General features: G+C 34.3%; 1 protein-coding gene and 2 pseudogenes across 1 annotated transcript; all 3 read left to right on the top strand.

Moving 5' to 3' along the window:
• The first annotated feature begins 93 nt into the window (after nt 1-93).
• Nucleotides 94-3090, top strand: LOC110722285 (annotated as a pseudogene).
• Nucleotides 3091-5968: 2878 nt separating this feature from the next.
• On the top strand, nt 5969-9594 carry LOC110722298 (annotated as a pseudogene).
• A 2959-nt stretch (nt 9595-12553) lies between these two features.
• On the top strand, nt 12554-16498 carry LOC110722297 (mannose-1-phosphate guanylyltransferase 1-like). The gene is made up of 5 exons (XM_021901568.1): nt 12554-12687; nt 14639-14797; nt 15080-15142; nt 15246-15485; nt 15578-16498. The coding sequence occupies exons 2-5, from the start codon at nt 14687-14689 to the stop codon at nt 16247-16249; spliced, it is 1086 nt and encodes a 361-aa protein (XP_021757260.1). The 5' UTR covers nt 12554-12687; nt 14639-14686; the 3' UTR covers nt 16250-16498.
• The last annotated feature ends 1936 nt before the right edge of the window (nt 16499-18434 follow it).

Genomic DNA, 18434 nt, shown 5'->3' with positions numbered 1-18434 from the left:
CGACGCATAGTTTTAGGCTTGACTTAAAATAAAATAAGAGGTAAATGAGATAGTTTATGTATTAAAAAATTATAAAAGAAAGATAGTGGGGATAATAGTTTATTAAAAAATAATGAATGTGAGAGAAAAGATATAATAAAAAAATAGTAGTGGGTTTAGGTGAGACTATGGGAGAAAAGAAATATAATTCAATGCGTAGAAATATAAACCCTACATTCCAAATTCATGGAATTTCCTACAATAATTCAATAAACTCCTAAAAAAGTAGCGTAAAATAAAAAATTTAGAACCTAAAATGCGTAGGAAAAATGGGGTTTGATCTAAAGGTGAAGTCTTGAAGAATAAATTTGTGAAGATGTTTGGATGTCAGCGCATGAATGGGAATTATTCAATCAATCTTTCTCCTTCTTTCACTAGTTTCTTATTGCCAGCTCCATTGCCTACCTGGCCTCAAGGTTTGTTTCTCAACTTTGTTACTCTTTTTCATGAATTAAATTCTCGTGTAAATTTTATGTTTAGTCTTCTTCTATAACTAATTTTGTATAATTGAGCACTTTTGTTGATGTTGAAAGTGTGAAATTTAATTGTAACTTTTAATTTTGGACAAATTTGGTAGACTTTAATGAATGATACTTTGAATATATTTGATTTTGTAAGAAATTTTCGTCGCAATATCTTGGCACTCCATGACAAAGTAATTTTTAAATCTCCAACCAGATACCATCTTTTAAAGTGGTAATAGATGATAATGAAAATTTACGGACTTGGGTGGAATGTACAAACATTATTGTGTATATAGTCATTATTAGACTATCATTGTATGTATAAAATTCATTACCACTACTACCATTTTATACCACGTGTCTACCAAACGGATTGTTAGAGTATTAGATGTTGTAAATTAATTTAACAAGGATGAAAGTACGCACGCTACGAGTAGTTTTGTATACTAGGTTAGTAATGTGAATTTCGAGACTCATTGTGGTTTAGAAATTATCTATTTTTCACTAACGATTGAACTGGTGGAGATTAAAATGTCATTAATGCCAAAAGTCAGCATAGTAAGGAAAACAGGATTTGAGAGAACTAGATAGAAATGATCAGTTCATAGTATTCTTATCAATTTGATGTGAATTAACTATTGTTCTTGTTAGAATCTGGCTCATACTAGAGTGTCGATTTGACATCAATCGTTGATTTTTTTTTACTAGGCCGAGGATTTGCCACTGGAACAATTAATCTAGGGGAGCTAGAAGTTGCAGAAATAACCAGGTTTGAGTTTGTTTGGGGCTCTCATCTCTCACATGACAAGCGAAAAGGTGTTTCGTTCTATAAGCCTTTAGGCTTACCTGAAGGATTTTTCAGCCTTGGTCATTACTGCCAACCGAACGGCAAGCCTTTGAATGTCTATGTTCTTGTGGCTAAGGATTCTGTGTCACATAATCGTAGCAGTGACTCTGATTCCATCTACTCACCAGCTCTTATGATGCCTCTTGACTATAGTTTAGTTTGGGTTTCGGATGATGGGATGGGGATTCGTGATCAACCTGGTCACTTTTGGCTTCCCATTCCTCCTTCCAGTTATAGAGTCCTAGGCTTTGTTGTGTCAACTCTGCCGGGAAAACCTGAGTTGGATGAAGTAAGGTGTGCAGAGAGGACCTTGTTGATGATTCTGAGACTTGTGGTTTATTGCTTGACATATTTTCTAAATTCCGAAAGATCTCTCTCAAAGTTTTCGAGACTAGGCCTTGTAATCGAGGCATGCTAGGGAAAGGTGTCTCGGCAGGAACCTTCTTCTGTAGTAGTACCCTGTGGACTGCAGGAGAAGAAATGCCTATTGTTTGTTTAAAGAACAAGAACTCAAAATGGCAGCAAGGAATGCCAACTATTGATCAAATCCATACTCTAATTCATCACTATGGTCCAATCATTTTCTTTCATCCTAAAGAGGTCTACTTTCCATCTTCTGTCTCATGGTTCTTCGTCAATGGAGCCTTATTGTTCAAATCAGGGCAGTCCACCGGCGAACCCATCAGTGCTGATGGCTCTATTCTGCCTTTTGGTGGAACAAATGATGGAAAATTCTGGATAGATATTCCTTATGATGATCGAAGAAAAGTTCTCAAGCATGGAGACCTTGAAAGTGCCGAACTTTATGCTCATGTGAAACCGGCTTTAGGAGGTACTTTCACTGACATAGCAATGTGGGTGTTTTCGCCTTTCAATGGACCAGCCACCCTAAAGGTTGGACCAACTAACGTTCCCTTAAAAAAGACAGGCGAGCATATTGGTGATTGGGAACATTTTACTCTTAGGATAAGCAACTTTACTAGTGAACTTCATAGAGTGTACTTCTCCCAGCACAGTGGTGGTCAGTGGATAAGTGCTTGTGATTTGGAGTTCATAGAGGGAAACCGAGCTATTCTCTACTCATCGAGGAGCGGCCATGCTAGCTTCCCTCATCCAGGGACTTATCTCCAAGGCTCCTCAAGTCTTGGTATTGGTATAAGAAATGATTGTAGTAGAAGCAACTTTTATCTGGATTCTAGTACTCAGTATCAGATTGTTGCTGCTGAGTATCTAGGAAATGATGTTACCGAGCCTTGTTGGCTACAGTTTATGAGAGAATGGGGACCAAAGATCGTATATGATTCGAGGAAAGAGTTTGACAAGATAATCAAACGACTTCCACGAGTGCTACGGGGTTCAGTCACTAACTTAATTGGCAAGTTGCCCGCGGAACTCTCCAAAGAAGAAGGACCAACAGGTCCAAAGGAGAAGGACAATTGGTTAGGGGATGAAAGATGGTAAAACATCAAAAAAAAAAAAAAAAAAAAAAAAACAACTTGTCAAAAATTATGTAGCTAGCTTAGCATTTGCTGTAATGTTGTCAATATACGTTAATTACTCAAATGATTTCACATACATAATTTATGCACAGATATACTTCCTCTATTTTGTTATTAGTTGACACATTTCATTTAGGCACGTTTACCAACGCATACTTTTAAATGTAAATATCTTTAGTTACGTATTAGCAAAAATTATGAAATTTCGATATTTGGAATATAGATATTGAGATGAATCTAACAAGATCCCACATGACTATGTATTTATTTAACGCTAAATCATAAAACAAAGTCAAAGTACGTAATATGAATAGTGCACAAAGTCAAAACGTGTCAACTAAAAAAAACGAAGGTAATATTGGCTTAGGTACATAGCTTAATTTAGGTCTTATGAGTCCGAGTGCATATTTTTGTTTTCTTACCGTGCTCTTTTAGTTTCTTTTTCATGTTCTTATTACCCTTTTAATTTCCTACATACTTTGCTAATTTAAATTTGGATATAATAATAATGATGTAAACGAGATTCGATTTTTGTGGTTACTTGAACGCTACCCGACTAAAGCATTACCATCCAAGCTACTCAACAATAATTTATTGCATTTAATTTTACATTGAAAACAATTAAATTATTCATTATTAAGTCTTGGGAATAAAGAAAGATGAAAGTTAGTCTATGGTCAATGTTCAACTTTGTTCCATTTCAAAGTGTCAATGATGCAATATTGCAGTATGACGCTAATAAAGGGTGTAGGATGAAAATATAATAAATTATGCATCAAGTCAGATATTATGGATTATGGTTAATTTTAATGCATGATACTTCATACGGAGTAGAGAATACTATAAATTCTCTCACATAAATATAACGAGTATCCAATTAAATTGTATCCTCAATTCGTCACTTGATGGATATGAAATGATGAAATGGGACAAAAGTGGTTAGGCTTAACTTTCAAAAGTCAGAATTCATAGATGGAAATCTTATAAATCATCACCCATATTTAATTAATCAACTACTTTCAACAAGATTAGTCAATTTGCATTGGATGTAATTAGATTAAGATATACGAAGTAGTAGTCAACATGAGCTAATAAGGTTTATGAATATTCATGTTTAGCTGTAATTCGTTTCATATGTGTCCTCTTTCAAAGATTAGGTGAGTTAAATAAATGTATACAGATATTATTATTTATTTTTGGTACATTATTGATTTCTAGTTTAGAAAAAGGTCAACAAACGGTGAAGCTATAAGTCAATGAACTTAAAGTGGGGTGATATATATTTGTGGAATACAGAATAGATATTCTTACCAAATTGGAATACAGCATAATGTGGGATGCAAGTTTTACTACAAACTTAAAGATTTCATAAGCGGCTTTCATGGTTGAACAAGCGTGTGTTTAATTTGACTAATGATTATTTGACTTTTGAGGTAATCAAAGTACCTTATTGGTCATTATTCAAATATGTGTCATGCTCTTCCAATAGATTAAACTAATTTGTAAACAACTTTGCTTCAAGTAAATGATGTATTGGTGTTTATAACAATGGATCGTTTATTAGGAGCAAGAAAAATGATGTATAATGATAATGAATTTGCTTATAACTTATTAAAGAATTGCCTCGTGATGATTAAAAAGACTTATAAATTATTGTTGTACATCGGAATCTTTAGTAAAATGGTGTGAAACTCTATGATGGTACGTAATCAATAACCTTTTTTTCTACTCAAATACATTTGAGTTCTAGAAAATGTTAATTTGAGATAAGTTTTCAAATGAGTTATTGATAATATATTGGATGTAAAATCAATTCCATGATACAACTGTTTTGATTGTTATATAGACAAAAACACAAAACTTATAAATGTAAATTACAATTAAAAAAAAAAAAGTTTCTTCACAAAAATTAAATTTTGCATCCAATGCTTACCAATTAAGTATGCTGGGATTAATATACCCCTAATTTAGAAAATAATATATGCACATGTATATTTGTTTTGCACGTTAGAAGTGTATCAAAATCAGTTCCCACTATTTTTTGCAAATTGTAGACGTAGAGTAAAGGAAGATATATTCCGCCATTAACTTATGTGCCTAGAGACTAGAACGTCCCTAAATACATTTCTAGAAGTAAACTAAAAATCTACTCACATTCAAATTACAGGTATTCCATACTAACAATAGTCATCCTGTTTTACTCTCCCCATTTCAATTTAGCTTATCTACTTCCATTCTTCATCCATCCCGATTTTAGTTTAAAACTGTTTTTAAAAGACAAAATTGGCCTCAACACCTTAAAATAATATAGATTGGGTGCAACTAATACTTCGGATGTTAACTAAGAGTTAGAACACCACCAACTATTGATTTAGGTGCAATGCGTGCGTGCCATTAATGGGTAATTTTGGGCACTCGAACTGAAATATTTCTGGTAATTGAAGGGCAATTGATGATGGTATGTGTTGCACCCCAATCAACAGTTGATGGTATTTATCTACTAGTCAATGTTTGAAGTGTTGACTGCACTCAAACTATAATTCAGGGTGTTGTGTGCTGTACCAATAAAATCATTTTTAAAATTCAAGTACCCCCACCAATAATTTGGATTGAGACAAAATAAATTCAAAACTACTTCCTACCTCAATTTCTTATTATTTGCAACAATTTAACATAAATTATGAGTAAAAAATGTATAATCGTTACAAATAATAGGAAGCGAGATAGTATATTAAATCTTACGCATCAAAAGATTTTGTACCACTCTAGGAGACTAGTAGAACCTTAAGGCTTTGTTTGGTTCACCTTATTTTTACTGATCTCGTCTGGTCTGATCTGATCTAATCTGGTCTGATCTGATCTGATTGTCTGATTTGACCAAACTTTGACCTGAAGTGTACGATAATCTATAAGGAAAAAATGTATCAAGTGGGATCTTGTTAGATTTGTAATAATGTGTAGTTTATTAATATGTAATTTTCACAATTTTTTTCATTACGAAATTAAGAATATTCAACGATAAAAAACCGCACATAAAACGATATTTTGATCTAAACTTATTTTTTCTGATCTGAACATACTTTTTTCTGAAATAAGTAAAAATAAGTTGAACTATACAAGGCCTAAATGTGACAAAAATTTGACTGGTCATCAACTTTCAAAAGTCATATTTCATAGAAAAAATAATTCTATAATCTATATAAACCTTCATGCAACCCATTTCATTTCATTAGTAATTTAGTACCACCAACTCACAAGAGTCGCAACATTTCCATCCCCAAATTTTCTCTCCTCTAAAATGCTCCACCTCCTACTGACGGTGGCGCTCCTCCTCTCCTCCGCAACAACCACCACATCATCCCGCGAATGCCCCCCGTGCGGCACAACCCGTGTTCCATACCCACTTAGCACGGCCCCCTCGTGCGGTGACCAAGACTACAAAATCCAATGCAACAACTCTACACTCTTATTCCCAACCTCCAACAACACTTACCCAATCACTTCCATCACACCAAACAATCAACGCCTAATAATTGCGCCCTCACCTTTCCTCCCCAACACCTGCATCACATCAGATATCTCCTCCCAAGGTGTCCAACTCAACCAAACGGCACCGTTTAACGTCACGGGTGACAACACTATTATGTTCCTTAACTGCTCCCAATCTCTCTTGGGGTCCCCACTTAACTGCTCTTCTAACAGCCTTTGTCACGTGTATGTTAACTCCACACGTGAGGCTTCCGCGTGTGTGAGAGTTCGCCTATTTGTTGTACTTTTCGTGCTGGGGGTGGAACGACGTCGTATTCTATTCGGGTCAGGGAAGCGGGTTGTCGGGCTTATAGAAGTTTTGTGGACTTGAACCCGAATGAGCCCGTGGGCCAGTGGGGTCAGCCCGGGTTGATGATCTAGTGGATGCTACCACAGGAACCAGTTTGTAGAACTCAGGCAGATTGTGCCGTTGATGGTGAGAATTCCACGTGTAGGGCTGATATTAACTCTGTGGGGACCAGTAGGTGTTATTGTAATTCTGCGCTTCATTGGGATGGTGTTAATGGAATTTGCAGTCAAAGTAAGTAATTAATGTTTGGGTTATTAATAATGTGAAAGTAGTGTTATTCCTAGGATTAGTTATTGATAATGTTAATTGTGATATTAATGATGGTTTGAAAGTTGCAGATTATGTTTGTGAGAAACAAGGAGGGTGTGATGATTCAAATAAGGCTGCCTTAATTGCAGGTACAACTTTTTGACTACTGTTCAAACTGCTATGTGCAATGCAAATTGCAAACGCAAGCACTCCATATAAAACTACGGAGTAATAAAGTACTCGTATTAGGAGAAGGTTCTATTTGGTTCAACTTATTTTATTGAAACTTATCTTATTCCGTATTTGACTGTTTAATTACTCTGAACTTATATTATTTGAACTTATTTGCAGTAAACATGAATGTATGTGACTTATGTGAGTGTGTTAAAAAACTCATTGATCAAAACCTTAATTCGTATGGGGTACCGTATGAAATTATTAATTACGGAGTATGTGAATGTATTTGCCAAATCATCCGCTAACTTAACTGTTAAAGTTTGTAATGATTATACATTTGTAATGAGTATACAAGGTCATACTTGAACTTTCATAGAATCTCATGTAATGTATATTAATTATTGTCCTATACGTGGCTAGCTATCTATACGCTTAAAAATAACATTACCTTTTTTTGTTTAATAATGTTCTTGCATTTGGTGAGTAAAAGAAGCTGAATTGTTAAAATTTGAGGATTTTAGAGTAGAAGATGGTTGAAGAATTGAAGAGAAGCTTCTTTAACTTCTTATTTATATATTATACTCTGCAATATGACAATTACAGGCTAATGTTTCTGAATAATACTAAGAGTAACAGATTAACAGTTACATGAAGTAATTAACTTGTGCTACAATTACATACACTGTAAAACAACCTAACAACTTTGGTACTAATCATGAAATTAGGAAAACATAAAAGTCAAAGAGCTGAGTACTAATAAGGTAGTCTCCACTTTCCAACATGAATATAAGCTAGAACACTGAAGTAATCTGTAGATTAACCATATCATTGATCAAAATTGAACCATTTAAGTCGGTAATTGATAGACTGTATTGTCTGTACAATATATGTGTATTATTAGTGCCGTATTTAATTTGTTAGTTTGTAATTGCGTTATAACCTTGAAGGCCCTGAACTATGTTTGGTTACATAAATTCAAGTATTCAATGAGAAAGGCGCGACAAATACTTTTTAGTTCTCACTCAGTAGATGAAAGAAATAAATTTGTGTCGATTATTTTTTATTTTATTAATGATAGTTTTTTTCATAACTTACCTGAAAGGCTGAAAGTATGTGAACTTATTTCGCCTGTTGAGAAATTTTGTACTGTCAAAATAAGTTGAGGATAAATACACCCTTAAACCTTCATAACAAACTCTTATGGCCATTTCTGCTGCTGGTATGTTTGACATTAACGATTTATTTTACTTTATTTTGTAGGCTTGGTATCAGGAATAGGAGGTGCATTTATTCTTGCAACCATAGTTGCAATGTATTACAAACGTCAACGCAGGATAAAAGAAGCTCAAGATCGCCTAAAGAAGGAAAGAGAAGAGGTTCTGAACTCTGGAGGAGGAAGAACTGCCAAGATCTTTAGTGGTAGGGAGATCAAGAAAGCCACCAACCACTTCTCTAGAGACCGTCTTTTAGGCTCTGGAGGTTATGGCGACGTTTACAAAGGTACCCTTTATGATGGCACACTTACTGCTGTCAAGTGTGCAAAGGTTGGCAACGCGAAAGGAACTGACCAAATCCTAAATGAAGTCCGAATCCTCTGCCAAGTTAATCACAAGAGTCTTGTTCGTTTACTTGGTTGTTGTGTTGAGCTTGAGCAACCTATAATGGTGTACGAGTATATTTCTAATGGTACACTCTATGATCACTTGCACGGGCATAAACCTGGAGGGTATAGCCGTCTTACATGGTCTCATCGTTTGAGAGTCGCTTATCACACTGCTGAGGCCCTTGCATACCTCCACTTCTCAGCAAATCCTAATATTTATCATAGAGATGTCAAGTCGTCCAACATTCTGCTAGACGAGAAATTGAATGCTAAGGTCTCGGATTTTGGGTTGTCAAGGTTGGCTGAGACGGATATGAGCCACATCTCTACCTGCGCCCAAGGGACCCTCGGATATCTTGATCCTGAATACTATAGGAACTATCAGTTGACAGATAAGAGTGATGTTTACAGCTTTGGAGTCGTATTGTTAGAGCTTTTAACATCACAAAAGGCTATTGACTTTAATCGAGAAGCAGATGATGTAAACTTGGCTATGTATGTGAAGAGGTTGGTAGATGAGGAACAAATGTTGGATGCTGTAGATCCTCTGTTGAAAGAGGGAGCTAGCACCATGGAGATAGACACCATGAAGGCGTTAGGATTTCTTGCCATTGGGTGCTTGGAGGAGCGTAGACAAAACCGGCCTTCCATGAAAGAAATAGCTGAAGAAATTGAGTATATTATCAGCATTGCTACAGCAAAGAAATCGTAGAGTAGTTGCACAACTTTCCTAGAGGATTATTTTTGTTTAGTTTCAGATACTGATTTCAATTAAAACTTTCGCGTGTTTGTTACTTTGTTTAGTGTAATTTTTAGTTGTTATATGATGTATTGGCTTCTTGGAATGGAATGCATTTATGCACAGCTTCCTTACTGATTCCTGAAATCTGATTCTCAGTAGGCTTCAACTTCATTTGTTTACAATATACTTTGATCAAGTCATGCTATAGTACACTCTTGACAGATCCAAAACCTCTGCTCATACTAGTTGTCTATTCAATAACAGTTAACAGCATAGACATGACTAACTGCACCATAAGGACGGAAGAGCTCGAGTAAGTCGTTCCTGAATCCTGAGTTTCCACAGGCCAGGAAAGGTTGTTCAGATCACTTATCCAGCTGGTCTCTCTGCCCAAGTTCTCATGCTCGGGGCCTCGGAGGGGCACAAGCTTACATAACTAGCAGATGAAGGTATTTCTAAAAAACAGTAAAGATGATTAACTGCAACAAAGCTGGTACAATTGGTTGAGTAACTAGTGGCTGGATGAGTAAACAAACTCAATTTTTATCAGCTCAAACTAGTCTTAGCATCTAACAGTACGGTATTGTGATTGGTTCACACAGATAACTTGGGCCTTTTCCTGGGCTTTACGATCATCATTGAATTTGTGCCTTGTCGACATATTCATCCATAAAGTATCACACCTTGGGCTCATTGAGTCATTGTTATGGTCAAGACTAATTTGCCCGTGATTGTTAACCATGTCGCCCACTCATAAATATGCACGAAGTACTCTATACGCAACTAATAGTCACATATTCTATTCAAAAATATATAATAAATTAGACATATTTTATATTTAGTGTTTTGAACACTATCTAAGAGAGGGATTAAGAAAACGTTACTATTAATCTTGAACAAAGCAAGTAACTTTCATTTATTTTATTGGATAGTCATATGCATGCAAGCAAATATTGTACTGCGTGGTCAAAGCTTAGCTTTAAAATCTTTTATCATATTGATTATTGAGAATAATTATTATACATCATTATTATACATTCATATGCTTATGAAAAAGGGATCAAGTATTAAATGCTTGCATGCATCTATAATGATTTATGATTGTACACATTATTATACATTTATATGTTGAATGTGCACGAATTATGAATTTATGGTAAGTGTAATGACTAATGAAACATGAAAGGTCCATCAAATGCACATTGATTTCATGTGAGGCAAGAAAACCGCCCACGGTTTGCATTAAGAGTGTTCTAGCTAGCTTAATTGTAGAATTTATTTGCGTATAATATACCAAGTGTAACAATAACTTGAAATGTCGTCAAAGGTCAAAGGAGTTTTGGTAAAGATCAACCTTTCTTGCTAGGTTCCAAATTAAAGGTGATACTTTAATATGGAGTAATAGTTTGTTTCATATAAGTGGTATAAAATGACATTTTGTATAGAATCACAAAATGACAATGAATTTATACAACTAATACAAGGGGCCGGGTATAATTTCTTAAGAAAATTTTACAATTATGTTCATATTTGCATAGAATCACAAATTCCTCTTTTCATATAAAAACTTAAGCTTATTCGCTATCACTTTCAGATTAATAATGAGGTTTTTGTAAAATTTGGTTTAAGCTTTACTATGATCATTAAAGTTATTACATTCATTAAAGAATTTTTGCATATATTTGGTTATTATTAACACAATTTATTATTTCTACCATATGAAATTGTTAAGTAGTATGTAGCAGGGACTAGGAAGGTTAGGTTAATTTGGTTCAAATCCACAAATTAATTTATAATATATGGTTGGTGGTTAAACACTAAAAGGTTTGTAATTGGGAGGATTGAGATTTGGCACCCTTCCTTCAAATCAAGGAATTTCCATTTGAGCTATCTCAAAATAGAGATGAGTAAATTAACACACATAAAATGGATGTTCCAATAATCTAGTTAAAGTACATACTCTATGATACTTGACTTTCAATTGATTCTATAGCGTTTGAAATTATGTATTATATGGAGTATTCGAGTAATTGATTTTTGTGGTCGTATATACTAAATAAATAAATGAGTAAATTTTCTAAATGATAATTTGTTTAAAAAAAAAAAACGGTATATATACATAAATCTTCTCTTCTTGATAAAATTTTGATGAATATATTGATATTTTGTGTCTCCGCATGAAAAGTTTACAAAGCAGAACATCAACTAACACAAATTCAACATCTAAATGTTTAGACCACCTAACTCAACTCCCTCGTTTAGAAAAAGAAAAAGGAAAAGGGAAAAGAAAAAAAGAAGAGAGTGGTGGGAAATGGCTAGTGCGCGAAGACCCGATAAAAGCCTAGCGTGGTGGGCTATCTCCCTCAAACTAATACGGAGTTAAAGGGATAAAGTATTTGGGAGTTTTCTTTAATACTCCATACTTCTTAGTTTGGAAATTATTGAGAGAGAAAACATAATAAAGTATATATTTTTTTTGGTGTTCATAATAAACTACTTCGTATAATTTAAACTCCCTACATTCTCTTTTGATTATAATGTTACGAAGATTATAAAAAATTATATTTTAAAATTATATATTACTGTAAGATGAATTTAACAAGATTATTCCTAATTAGATTACAAAAGATGATCAAGGGAGTACGGAGTAAATTACTTTTTGATCACTTATTTTGGATCACTTAACAAAGAAAATATAGTTTGTTGTACCATATTTTTTGTAAGGTAAGGAAAAAGACCCTAACCAAACAAAAATACTCACGATTTTCTTGATCCAATATTTGTGAACCAAGCTAATACAATAAGAATATATGAAAACAAAATTGCATGTATTATACATTTATACGTGTATATCATAATGTACAAATTATATACGGAGTACAAGTATTGACTTTTTTTTTAATTGATTTATTTTAATTATTTTGTTGGCTGTCCAACACTCCAACTAGTCAAATGGGAACTGGGAAGAGTAAATTTTAATCCATAAATTAAAAATCATAATAGAATTATACACCAAATAAAAAACTTGTAAGCGAGATAAAGGTAAAATTAAGCAGACCCACATATTAATTTTCAACTACTGGTATATAAATACAGTTCCTTCAAATTACATTTATTCATTATCTCCCCATTATTTATTTCATCACCATTCAACAATTCATCGACCGACACCTTCTTCCTCCAGGAGAGAGAAAGAGGGAAATCAGATTCACCCAATTGCTTCTCTCAGGTCTTCTAATCTCATCTTTTTTTTATATATTTTGTTTACCCTTCTAAATTATTAAGCAATTTTATGTTGTTGTTCTTAATCATGTTGCTGGATCTCTGGGTTTTCTTCTTAATTTTGCTAATTTTTTTGTGGGTTTTAGACATTTGAAACGAAATGGGCAATGCTGGGATTTGTGATTTAGTTTATGGGGTTTTGTGTGTTATCAATTTATATGATTTCTGTAAGTTTGGTGTGTTTGATCTTGTGGGTTGTTATAGAAATTGATTTTTAAAGCTTGAATTGGCTAATATGGGTAGGTAAACTATAGACGGGATTCGATCTCGGGTCTTGGGTAGTGATGCACGGATACGTCAAACAGGTAGCGTATCCCGTATCGGGTACGGGTATGTCATGATCTGGTTGACAGGCCTGTGATCATATCATCATAACAGTTGGGCGTAGCTGCTTAGCAATTGGGATAGGGAAAGGTTTGGAGAGTTTATCCTAATAGGTGCACAGATGAGTTAAGGACATTGAGCTGTAGGCTGTAGCCAGTACATTAAAGGATTTTGGAAAAGATATTGGCCATGAAAAATGATTATGGACTTTCTTGTGATTTTGTAGACCAAGGCCTATTGTGGCTTGATTCCTATGAAGTTGTATTCTAAATTCAAATTTCCTACTGGGAATTTTGTAGACCAAGGCTTATTGTTGCTGATGAATTTTCCTGCTAAAACTTTGAGTTGGGTATGTCTGATGTTTACTACTTGCTAGGATCTTTTTTTTATTTTTATTTTTTTTATTTTTTATTTTTATTCCTTTGGTAGTTAATATCTCTAGAATTAGAGGTTTATAATGAAAGTTGCTTTGCTAAAATGCCAATGGTAATGGCTGGTCAGTATTAAAAGGTAACATTTTTTGCTTACTAAATAGCAAAATATGCAAGGATCAAAAAGTGGCATTTGAAGTTGTAGGTAGTTATTTGTAAAGGTTGCATTCGGGTCGTTCGGTCTAGGTCTATTTTGGTCGTTCAATTTCCAAGTCTAGTTCTTGGGGTGGTGGCGAGGGTCAGAGGGATTGCTTTATATGGGGCTCGTTTAAGTAATATCTATTGTAGGCTGGAAGAGCTCTTGTAATTTGAAAAATATGAAAGGAGAATGATGTACCGTCACCGGTGGCCGGCGAACCTCCCAGGCCCGATCCACCTTTGATATCTCCACCACACTTTTCTCAGCTTCTCTCTTCCATTTTTAATTCCCTGTGTCTTCGACTCTTCGAGTTGCTGATTTGTGAATTTTTTTTTTATTTTTTTTTTGTTTATTTCTTTTTAATGTGATGTTATAATCATGGATTTATTTGATTTTTTTTTTTTCGTTTTAACTTTCTCTTTTGACACAGTAGCAGCTAGGCAGTAGGTGTATTTTGTTGTTAATTTTTTATTTCGTTTTAAATGGTTATGTGTTTTATGGATTTATTTTCTTTAAATTTGTGTTGTTTTTTTTTGAAAATTTATATGGATTTATATTTTACGGAATTTTTTTTTGCCGTATCTATGTCGTACCCGTTTTTTGAAATTTTGATTTTGCCATATCCCGTACCCGTACCCGTTTTTGTACCCATATCCGTTTCCGTGCAACTTAGTTGGGTATCACTCCTCATGTATTTGGTCTTATTGGGAGTGGCCAAGTGGTCTATAACCTCAAAAGGCATTGATTGTTGGAGGGATTTTGATTCTAGCAGATATAAATTGGTTGAGGGATTGGTCAAAGCAAGTCAAAATCTTTAAAATTGGGCAAATGTCTACTTTCAGTGTGCTCCAATAAATCTTCTGGTTTTGTACATTAGTACGTAGATTTAATTTTGATACTTGATGCTTATATTGCTTAATGTATAAATCTTTGCTCATTCAAAATGAAACATTCTGTTAATTTTATGCCCTGTTTCATTGTTTCATATGTTAATGTATGGTTAGGTTTTGATTTCAAATCATACAAGAAGGAAAGCAATTTAGTGATTCAAGATGAAGGCTTTGATTCTTGTTGGAGGTTTTGGAACTAGGCTGAGGCCATTGACACTCAGTGTCCCTAAGCCTCTTGTCGATTTCGCTAACAAGCCAATGATCATGCATCAGGTTTGTAATCTTCTCTATAATGAATATGTGTTCTTGGGATTTGATGTGCCTCTATGTTTTGTAATGATTGCCTGCATTTTTCCATTTGTGACACCTTAAAGAATATGTTGATCCTTATGTCATGTCACAATTTAGACTTCAGAATTATAATGCCAAATTGCCCAAATATCATGAATATGGAATATGGAGTTATTTGATCTATGTGCAAGTAAGAATTGTAAAAGCATTTTTGCTGTGAAAGACTAGTTTTTTCTCATATATTTCTACAATTATTATGCTCAGATTGAAGCTCTGAAGGCTGTTGGAGTTACTGAAGTGGTTTTGGCTATCAATTACCAACCTGAGGTGAATTTTTTGTGCTATGAAGAGTATGAACTTGGTTGCACACTTGCAGATGCTGCTATAGTGCCAAGTATTAACACAAATATATATTCTGTGCCTTTGACAGGTGATGTTAAACTTCTTGAAAGACTTTGAGGCTAAGCTTGGGATCACAATTACCTGTTCCCAAGAGACTGAACCTCTGGGTACTGCTGGTCCTTTGGCTTTGGCTAGGGACAAACTGGTTGATGAATTGGGTGAGCCATTTTTTGTTCTTAACAGCGATGTTATAAGTGAATACCCGCTAAAAGCAATGATTGAGTTCCACAAAAGTCATGGAGGAGAGGCTTCGATTATGGTAACAAAGGTACTTAAACTAGACTGCCCTCTCTCTTCATTTTCCGATAACCATTAGTGTGATCTTTTTGTCAAATCTTTAATGTTCTTGTAATCTAACAGGTTGATGAACCATCAAAGTATGGGGTTGTAGTAATGGAGGAATCAACTGGGAAGGTAGAGAAGTTTGTTGAAAAACCCAAAATCTTTGTGGGTAACAAGATTAATGCTGGAATTTACCTTTTGAACCCATCCGTCCTTGACAAGATTGAACTAAGACCCACTTCAATTGAAAAAGAGGTCTTTCCCAAAATTGCATCTGAGAATAAGCTCTTTGCTATGGTTCTACCTGGTTTTTGGATGGACATTGGACAACCAAGAGATTATATTACTGGCTTGAGGCTCTACCTTGACTCGCTGAGAAAAAATTCGTCACCAAAACTTGCCAGTGGCTCTCATATTGTTGGCAATGTCTTAGTTGATGAGAGCGCGAAAATTGGAGAGGGATGTCTCATTGGGCCAGATGTAGCAATTGGACCTGGCTGTGTGATAGAATCGGGTGTGAGACTTTCTCGCTGCACAATTATGCGAGGGGTTCGGGTCAAAAAACATGCTTGCATCTCCAGCAGCATCATCGGATGGCATTCAACAGTTGGGCAGTGGGCTCGAGTAGAAAATATGACTGTTCTTGGAGAAGATGTTCACGTCTGTGATGAGATTTACAGTAATGGCGGAGTTGTTTTGCCCCACAAGGAGATCAAAACTAGCATTTTGAAGCCGGAGATAGTAATGTGAGTCAGATAGCTCCTCCGACGAGGTAGATTATTCTCAGGAAGTTGTAATTTAATACTATTCATATGTTCTCCGTTGCATAATTGCATTTTGTTAAGAGTGAGTTTTGGCAATTTTTCCAATGAGCATCCCTATGTGAAGTGTGTATGTTAATTGTTAATCATTTATCTCACTAGCCCTGTGCCCTTGCTCCCAAGTTGTGTACATAGGAAAATAATTGTATTTCTATGGATTTTTCTGCGGTTCATCTCATTGATTTTTTGTTGTAATCTTTCAATAATACATTCTTGATTTCAAAATAAAATTTTCTTGAAATTGCAAATGAAATTTTAGAGCAGTGTAACTTCCATGCCCAACCAAACTCTACTGATTCAAAATAAATGATGTGTTTGGTAGTGGTGGAACCACAATTTACCCATCAGGGGTGGCCCGTATGCAATATTGGTTTCGTTGAGAAATGATCATTGATCACTAGTGTTTTTATTTTCAACTTTTAATAGGTATCCAAATCTATAGGTGATGCCATGCCCAACTAAAATTTAACATGTAGGCTATAGGTCTTGTTCATATTTGATAAAATAAGTTTAGTTCAATAAAAAGACAAACGTCAAAATCTTGAAACATCGCTATAATCGTGAAACCTTTATAAGCAGGAGTTTCATTGAGTAGGATATGATTTGGTACTACAAAAAGCATGGGACATTACATTTGGTAGTAATGCTCAAGTCTTTTGAGGACAGGCTGCTAAAAGTGGAAAATAAAAATGGTGATTAAAACTCTAATTAAAGGCCATTCTCCATTTTTCGTGTGTGACCAAATTTGCTGTGAAAGTGTCCTACCATGTGAAATGGCAACCAATGCCACCTCCCTTCTATTATTCTTTTTTTTTTTTTTTTTTTTTTTGAGGGAATCTATTATTCTATTATTACTGTGATTGGTTGATCCCTAAGTTAAGTTTTTTTTCATGCATCTCAACGTGAAGATGTCAGAACAGAAAAATAATAAATAAAAACTTTGTGATAATATTAGTCTTCAAAATTTTAATTACTGAATAAACCATTGATTGATTTTTAGATTTTAATAATACGTAGTTAGTTAAATTTTGATACGAATTATATAATTTACTTCCAAAGACAAATCTAAAAAATCTAACATATTTTTGAACACTTTAGATCTATTTAGTCAATATTTATGTAGATCATGTTGACATTTGGACTTTTCGATTTTTATTTATTTATTTATTTTTGACAAAGAATTTTGGAGTAGTTGTATACCTGTATTTGTACATTACTAAATTAGTTATGTTTGGAAGATTTGGCCAATTGGTCCCTTCCAAAAGCTAATCAATATTCTTAGGAATCTTAAACAATTTGTAGAATATTCTCTTTGGTGCTAGCGGCTACCCCTCCCCCCCCCCCCCCCCCTCTCACAACTTAAGGACCATTCATTAATCTCTCATTCAGTTTTTTAACAACCTGTAAGCACCCACTACCCAGTACGGGTGATATCCTATTCGATTTACACTTACAATTACAAAACTTACAGTACAAATCTAAAATTTTATTTCAATATAACACACGTATATTTTTTATGTGCATCGGTTTGACCGGACTAAGTTTTAGGAAATGAGTTGGATGGTGTAATTGTTTGGAAAATAACAATCATACAGAGTAGAATAGAGATACCCGTAATAAAAAGTAAGGGATGTGAGAGGAAAAATATTATAAAAGGGTGGAGACCATATGAGGAGTGAAATATAATTAAGAAAAATATAAGAGAAGAAGTTCAAAAAAAAAAAAAAAAATTAATACACTTAAAAATATAAGGCCGATTTAAAAAAGTGATACACTTAGAAAATTCAAAGGAAGTACATATGTATACACATGTTGACCTGTATAAATTTGTATACACTTAGGGCCTGTTTCGATTTACTGAAAACAAATGAATAGAACTGAACTGAACTGATTGGAGCTGAACTGAACTGAATTGTTTATGAGAAAAGGAAATTAGGAACTGAACTGAAATTATTGGAGCTGAACTGAACTGAATTGAACTGAAATAGGCTGAACATAACAAGCCCTTAGTCCTTAAGTTGTAGATCAAACTCCGATATTGATTTCCTTAGTTAAGTAATTCAATTGAAAGGTACGATCTGCCATGATATTTTACATACTTTGAATATTACTAC

Source organism: Chenopodium quinoa, unplaced genomic scaffold (assembly GCF_001683475.1).
Source record: "Chenopodium quinoa cultivar QQ74 unplaced genomic scaffold, ASM168347v1, whole genome shotgun sequence".
Classification (NCBI taxonomy): Eukaryota; Viridiplantae; Streptophyta; class Magnoliopsida; order Caryophyllales; family Amaranthaceae; genus Chenopodium; species Chenopodium quinoa.
This window is presented reverse-complemented; position numbering and strand designations above follow the sequence as displayed.

Bases quoted from the DNA above. Each gene is read 5' to 3' on its own strand.
- LOC110722297 (XM_021901568.1), top strand. From the start codon at position 14,687: ATGAAGGCTTTGATTCTTGTTGGAGGTTTTGGAACTAGGCTGAGGCCA. The intron at 14,798-15,079 runs GTTTGTAATCTT...TATTATGCTCAG, and splicing joins AGCCAATGATCATGCATCAG to ATTGAAGCTCTGAAGGCTGT. The intron at 15,143-15,245 runs GTGAATTTTTTG...TGCCTTTGACAG, and splicing joins CTATCAATTACCAACCTGAG to GTGATGTTAAACTTCTTGAA.